This window comes from Squalius cephalus, assembly GCF_949319135.1.
Source record: "Squalius cephalus genome assembly, chromosome: 18".
Classification (NCBI taxonomy): Eukaryota; Metazoa; Chordata; class Actinopteri; order Cypriniformes; family Leuciscidae; genus Squalius; species Squalius cephalus.
The window spans coordinates 28,601,877-28,609,571 of record NC_137139.1 but is presented as its reverse complement, the minus strand read 5'-3'; the positions used below and the strand labels follow the sequence as shown (position 1 = coordinate 28,609,571).

General features: G+C 40.5%; 1 protein-coding gene across 1 annotated transcript; it reads left to right on the top strand.

The window, feature by feature from the left end:
- Nucleotides 1–1,325: 1,325 nt before the first annotated feature.
- Nucleotides 1,326–7,431, top strand: LOC307146283 (torsin-1A-like; the record flags this gene model as incomplete). Its single annotated transcript, XM_079850182.1, has 5 exons — nucleotides 1,326–1,605; nucleotides 5,580–5,845; nucleotides 6,546–6,721; nucleotides 6,817–6,950; nucleotides 7,181–7,431. 5 exons carry the CDS (start codon nucleotides 1,326–1,328, stop codon nucleotides 7,429–7,431), a joined length of 1,107 nt encoding a protein of 368 aa, XP_079706308.1.
- Nucleotides 7,432–7,695: the final 264 nt, after the last annotated feature.

Below are 7,695 nucleotides of genomic sequence, written 5' to 3'. Positions count from 1 at the left end.
TATTTGTGCAGCTGCATTCTGAACTCTGAACAATGTTCAGGACTAGATGTAACAAATGCATGAAAACGTTTCTCATTATCAGAAAGGGAGAGACTATCATGTACTTTGGAGATGTTTCTGAGGTGACAATATGCTTTTTTAGTAACATTGATAATATGTTTTTTTATTTATTTTTTTAAGTTGAGGTCACTGTCGAAAACATGATTCCTAAGTTCTTGACCTGATTACTGGCTTTTAGAAATTAACAGTCAAGATATGGAGCAATAGATGTTCTCTGTCCTTCATTACTGATAACATGTACTGTACCTCTGTCTTATCTTTGTTTAGCTGTATAAAGTTCTGTGACATCCACAATTTTATGTCCCCTATCGATACGGTTCACTCCTACTGCGTTGCTAGACGCATTGGTAAAACTCCTTTTTCTCCGATTTACTGAAGCTTATAGAATCAAGAAACCCTCTATATATAATGCAGAAACTAGGAACTTAGATTAATCTCCTTCATCGACGAACATCTTCTCCTCATTGAACTCCGAGACTGAATAAGCCTTTTGCCGTCGAAGAGCCTTGCAGTGTATCAGGCTTGATCAGCGTGCCGACGACCTGCTACCAGCTGACTGATCGGCGCTCTGCAAGCAAGCGGATTGACATGCTATAAGCAAGCTGATTTAGCGATCTCCCCTGCAGCTATCCAGCGATTCTAAAAGCGCAAATACGAGCACTTTCTTTTCAGAGAGCATGCGGCTTTGTTGCAAATATCATGCCACGAGTGAGCCCTGGAGTGGACCCCAGATGGTTCACATGATCTAGAGCATCTTCCGGAAGGCAGAGGTCGACCTTTTTGCCTCAGAAGACAACGCTCACTGCCCAATATATTTCTCAAAGAATAGGGAAATGGCCACAAATGGCCCAGACTTCTCCTATACGCTGCTCCCTCAGGTCATCAGATGGATCAGGGAAGCACAGTCCTTCTGGTGGCTCTCTTCTGGAGAAACCAGTCATGGTTCCCAGAGTAAACGCAGCTGCTTTCAGCAGCCCTGTGGCCAATTCCCCTGTGGAAGGACTTCCTTTCCCAAGTGAAGGGAATGATCTGGCACCCCCAACCAGAGTTGTGGGCCCTTCACCTCTGGTCCCTCGATGGGAGCCTGTGGACCTCTCCACGAGGGTCCTAAACACCATTTCTGAGGCTAGAGCCCCGTCCACTAAATGCCTCTACGCCCTTAAGTGGTCTGTTTTCTCCAGCTGGTGCACAGCCCGGAGTGAAGACCCACAGTCCTGTGGCATTTCACTGGTATTGTCTTTCCTTCAGGAGCTGCTGGACAAGGGATGAACATCGTCCATGCTCAAGGTCTATGTGGCAGCCATATAGCAGCATTCCACGCTCCTGTGGCCAGAGAGTCCATAGGAAGGAACAGCCTGGTTGTTCCCTTTCTTAAGGGGTCTAGAAGGCTAAACCCGCCTCGCTCCCTCACAGTCCCAACGTGGGACCTGTCTATGGTCCTCAGAGCCCTCAAGGACCCTCCTGTCAAGCCGCTCCAGTCGGCCGAGCTGCGGCCCCTTTCACTAAAGACCGCCCTCCTTAGCTTAGCATTGGTCAAGCGAGTGGGTGACTCTCTGTGAGTGCTTCTTGCTTTGAATTTTGGCCTAACGACTGCAAAGCCATCCTGAAACCAAGACACGGCCTAAAGTGTACCACTTTCATGTACCTAAAGTGCTCTCTACGCCATTCAGAGCACAGGTCATTACTCTCCCTCTAAACCCCACCCCCGGAAACACGCAACAAAGGGGGTGAGTCCATGAGAAGAGGAAGAGTTGTTGTAGTAGAGCTGTCGCATCCATCTTTTCACATTTATTGCAATACAGTGTGTAACACAAATGCAATAGCATGTCACTCTGGCATCTTATAACAGTTCCCAGACGAGTGATTTTATAGATTATCATGACAGAATATGCTAATCAAAGACTTGAAGATAGTTAACTCCACATCAGCTACATAAATTCATCAACTAAACATTCAGAAACGTCCTGTTGCATTCTACATGTTGTCACTTCTTCTTGAGTCTCTCCATCATTGTCCGAGTGAGTGTGAGTTTTAGTGAGCAGATGACTCACATTTTAGTGAGTGTCTGTGTGAGGTAATCAGAGCTATCTGCTAAGGACAAGAGCTGTTGTAGCTCTGCCCTCTGTGCCGGGAGCAGCAGCTCAAGGGACACACACAAAACGATGTGTTTTTTTGCTCACCCTCAAAAAGGGAAAATTTTAACATGCTAAAAAATAATAATCTGTGTGGTATTTTGAGCTAAAACTTCACATAGACACTCTGGGGACATCAGAGACTTATTTTACATCTTGTAAAAAGGGGCATCATACCACCCCTTTAACAAATATAAACCTTGTTTTACAGGAATATTGGAAAGTTACAGTTACATCATATCCAACATGGTTTACATTTACATTTACATTTATTCATTTAGCAGACGCTTTTATCCAAAGCGACTTACAAATGAGAATAATAGAAGCAGTTAAACTAACAGTAAGACAACAATATGCAAGTGCTATGACCCTTCTCAGTTTAATCTAACACATGTAATTTTTTTTATTATTTTTTTTATAAATAGAATAGAAGAGAAAATGTTAGTATTACTGGATCAAGTGCTGCCGAAAAAAATGTGTCTTCAGCCATTTCTTGAAAATGGCTACGGACTCTGCAACACTGGTTGAGTTAGGGAGATCACCAGCAGGGAACAGTCAAGGCAAAGGTCAGAGAAAGAGATTTTGTGCCTCTTTGAGATGGCACCACAAGACGACGTTCACTTGCGTGCAAGTTTCTGGATGGCACATAAGTCTGAAGTAATGAGTTTAGGTAAAAGGGAGCAGAGCCAGTGGTTGTTCTGTAGGCAAACGTCAGTGACTTGAATTTGATGCGAGCGGCAACTGGTAACCAGTGCAATTTTGTGAGGAGAGGAGTGACATGTGCTCTCTTCGGCTCGTTAAAGACCACTCTAACTGCAGCATTTTGGATAAGTTGCAGAGGTTTGTGTCATGATTCTGCCTTCTAGTCCTTGATTTTCCCTGGTCTTGAGGCAGGATCATGACAGACCCTTGTTTTATGTTCACACACATGGCCTTTAGCTAGGCCATGTGCTTGTGTTGTCTCATTTCTAACCCCGCCTCCTTGTTATCCTCGTTTCGTAATTATCACCGTATTAGGTTAACCTGTTGTGTTATCATTAGTTCCTCTATTTAATCCCCTCTTGTTCTCCGTCCTGTGTCGGTTCATTGTCTAACACTGAGTACTTTGTCTAGAATCCAGTTTAATGTATTGTGAGTTTTGTTTTTGTTATTAGTTCCTGTCTAGTCAAGTTCAAGTCAAGTCTTTATTTATCATCTAGTCTTAGTCTTGCTTATTGCCTCTAGTCTTTTTTTGCCCCCTCGTGGGTTTTGTTTTGTCTTCAATAAATTGTGTGTTGAGTATTCAGTCTGCTTTTGGGTTCGTCTATCTTCATCCTCATGACAGTTTGACAGTGCAAACTAGAAGACCAGTCAGGAGAGCATTACAATAGTCCAGTCTGGATAGAACAAGTGCTTGGACAAGGATTCCCAAGGATTCAGACTGATTGTTGTCCAGGAGGTTGTTCTGTGTAAGAAAGGAAGAGATCTGGTTCAAAACAACTCGTTCAAGTGTTTTCGCGACGAATGGAAGAAGGGATACCGGTCTATAATTTTCCAGATGTGCTGGTTTCTTAAGCAGTGGGGTTACCCGAGCCTGCTTAAATGCTGTGGGAAAGGTACCAGTGTGAAGAGAGGTGTTGATGATGTGCGTGAGTGCGGGTACAACTGAGGAAAAAATGGCTTGAAGTAGATTAGTGGGAATAGGATCAAGCAGACAGGTAGTAGGGAGGCTAATGGGGGGGAGGGGATAATGTGTGTGTTAGCTGGTAAGATGTGTGTGTCAGCTTGTGGATTGGTAAAATGGCTGCTGATGGTGGTTTTATTTATGAAGAATGTGGCAAAATCGTCAACTGTTAGGGTTGAAGGAGGAGGGAAGAGAGGAGAAGGTTTTGAAAAGCAAGCGAGAGTCAGAAGAATTGTTAATTTTGTTGTGATAGTAAGTCGTTTTAGCAGTAGAGATATTAGCAGAGAGGGGATTGATAAAGACCAAGGTCAGGAGGATCTTTGGATGAGACCAAAGCGGATAGGCGAGAGGGTGAGAGTGAGCGTAGGTTTCGCCGAAAGGTGAGTGTGTTGTGTTCTGAGGCAGGTTGAGGTTGAGAGTGAGGAGGAAGTGATCTGAGGTGTGCAGTGGAGTGACAAGTGTTTGGTCAGTGGAGCAGTAGGCGTAAATAAGGTCCAATTGGTTACCTGATTTGTGAGTAGCTGCAATTTCTCCCAATTAGACAGCGCGTTCACCATGTTTAAATACTCTGCTTTTAAAACAATACAGGTTTGGTCACTGGTTTTTCACAAGCAAATAAGTTATACTGTGTAACCCAATCTTAAATAAAGATTTAAAATCAAACATAATTATGTATAATGTGGTTATTTATAACAATGAACGAACAATGTTAGCGGCTAATGTTACCCAAAGTTATTAAAGCACACTACACCAGAGGCATGGCCTCTTCCTGAGTTCCTCGCTTCAATAGAATTGACCTGATTTCCCATGGCAGAATGCTTCCATTATACATAGAGGGGTAGCCCCACCCATATTGGCGGGCTTTCACGCCATAGGTTTGTGCAGCTTCACTGCTCAGCCATTGGTTCGCTCAACTCCTCGGCACAACCATTGGCTCATGCCGTTACACTGAGTGATTTTATAAGCTATAAGATTCTATAAGAAAAAGGAATTTTCCCAATGCGTCTAGCGATGCAGTAAGATAGGGTTGCATGTCATCTGCATACTTACTGGTGAAAATAAATATTGTACTGATTGATTACACCAGCTAAAGGAATCATGTACAAGTTGGCTTAGTTTTTTCGGTGGCTCTAGTCGGCAGGGTTTTGTGGGTAGATTCAGTATGTAAAATTGACGTCAGGCTGTCGGTGAGAGAGAGCTCTGGCTGTTCAGCTTAGTGAAGAAGTCGAAAGTGATGAAAGCGAGCAAAGAAGTCAGGACGGTACAGACAGAAGGCTGTTATAATTTTACGTAATCTTATCAGAGCATTCGAATGCACGAATATTTTCATAATAACATGACCTGACTGGAAAGAAGAAAGTGATCAGCGTGACTGATAGCCTATTCAGAATGGTAAGCAAGTGTTGGTTTGTTTACGGTTTGTATATGTGCAGTCCTTGTTTCGGTTTCCCTTTTTGAATCATGAAAATAGGCTATTGATATCTGCTGATATACTGTAGACAGATATTTACTTACACGCAGGCGCAGAACGCACATGCTACAGTACTTGACAGTCGCCTTTAGTCCTTTTGGTGTGTTAAAGTGCAATTTTTTGTACTATATATTATTTCTCCTCATTGTAATTTTTGTAAATATTGTAATGTATCGCCTACAGCAACCAATTTGTAAATTATTATTTCAAACTACAAACAATATCCCTGAATTGTCACATTTACATCTTTCAGGTTTGGAGGAAGATTTAAGAAAATCTCTATATGGGCAGCACATTGTGTCTGATGTTGTATTAAAAGCTGTATGGTCATTTATGACTGACAGAAACCCAAACAAACCGCTGGTTCTGTCTTTCCATGGGACTACAGGAGTTGGAAAAAACCATGTTGCAAAAATTATCGCAAGAAGCATTTACAAAGAAGGGGACCAGAGCAAGCATGTTCACACATTTGTCTCTGAGCATCATTTCCCACACAAAGAAAATTCACACATCTACAGTGTAAGTGAATAATACATATTTCATGTTACATAATCCATATTTAGTTAGTTAGCGAACAGGTAGCCTATAGCTGTTGCAAGTGTTTTGTCAACAGATTTCTGTGCCAGAGCAGGTCAATTTGGTGAGCAAGGCCACAATACTTCCCTGTGGAGTCACGCATAACCATGGTTTGATCAAGCTAGTTGAAGTGGAAGCTTCGTGCACATCATATCTCAGTTATGAAAATTAACATACCATAACTTCCACTGCAAAACATTATTTTATTAATCAGTATTTTTTTCTTCAAGTTCTAGAAAAAATACATTAATGGGATTGGTTTTTAGAAATTATATCTTGAATTTTTACGTGAAGGTTTACTTGTCTTATCCCAAATGGCTTTACCTTGTTTTAAGCATAAATCTAATGTTTTACAGAACAAATCAATTCCTTTATGCAGTTTTGTATTCAAAATAAACAAAAGACAAATATTTTACTATTAGCATAGTTCTTTCCACCTGGCCATTTCACATTTTGAGCATGGGCAAAGTAATTCAGGAGAGTGAACTCCTTTTACTGATCCTTTGATACAACAACAGTTTCACCCAAAACTAGCAACTGTATGTTACTATAAAAAACAGAATAAATTGTATTCTTAAAAAATGATGCAAATAAAAAAAAAATGCCATGTTCTTAAATCCATTTGCATTTTCCGTATATTCAGGCATATCTAAAGAAATTCATTCTTAACAAAGTATATTGGTTTCCTCGCTCCATGTTCATATTTGATGAAATGGATAAGATGCATCCTCGGCTGATCAACACCATAAAACCTTTTCTGGACTACAATGCCCGTGTAGATGGAGTGTCATTTCACAATGCAATCTTCATCTTTCTCAGGTAAAAAATATACTTGGCAGATTCAAGCTGAGTGGTAATTATACCTCTACTCTTCCAAAAGATCGACCCAACTAATGAGAAACTGTTTATTATAGTAATGCAGGTGGGAATGTGATTGTCGACATGGCTCTGGATTTTTGGAGAGAAGGCAAAAAAAGGAATAAGCTTTGGATGAACAGCAAAGACCTGGAAAATAAAATCTCTCAAAACATCTTCAATGATGAAAACAGTGTGTATTGAAAGGGCATTGAAATACATGTTCCAATATATCTTTTTAAAATGTACATTTTTATTAAATAAATAAAAAATGACTAAAGTAAATTTTAAAGTATATTTACCAAAAAAAAAGCATTATATTCCTTATATTATTACATTTGATTTCCCTTAAACCTGCACATATATGCATATGGTTACATTCCTGTATTACATATATGAAATTTGTTTCTCTACATTTTACAGGTGGATTTCAACAATCTAGTATCATAGAGCATCATCTGGTTGATCACTATATTCCTTTCCTACCTCTGGAGCTGGAGCATGTGCGTCAGTGCGTCATGGCTGAGATGGTCCATCTGAAAATACCCAGATCTAATAATCTGGCTGACAGAGTGATCAGAGACATGGTTTTCTTCCCCAAAGAAGAGAGGATCTTTGCTGTTAAAGGCTGCAAGTCTGTCAGACAGAAGTTGGTGCTGTATGTTGATGAATAGATGAAAGACTTTAGCAGCACTTTCCTTTTTTTTTTAAATGTTGCTGTTTCAGGTGGACGATGACGCAAACTTTGTTGTATTATTTTAATGTTATCACTGTGAAGCTGCTTTGATACAATCTGTATTGTAAAAAGCGCTATATAAAAAAAGGTGACTTGACTGTTTCTTTAATGCACATACTGTAGTTGAAAAGCAATGAGGTATTGACTTTTCACCATAGTTTTTGCTTATTAATATTCCAGTGTTGATGATGTTGTGCCTTGT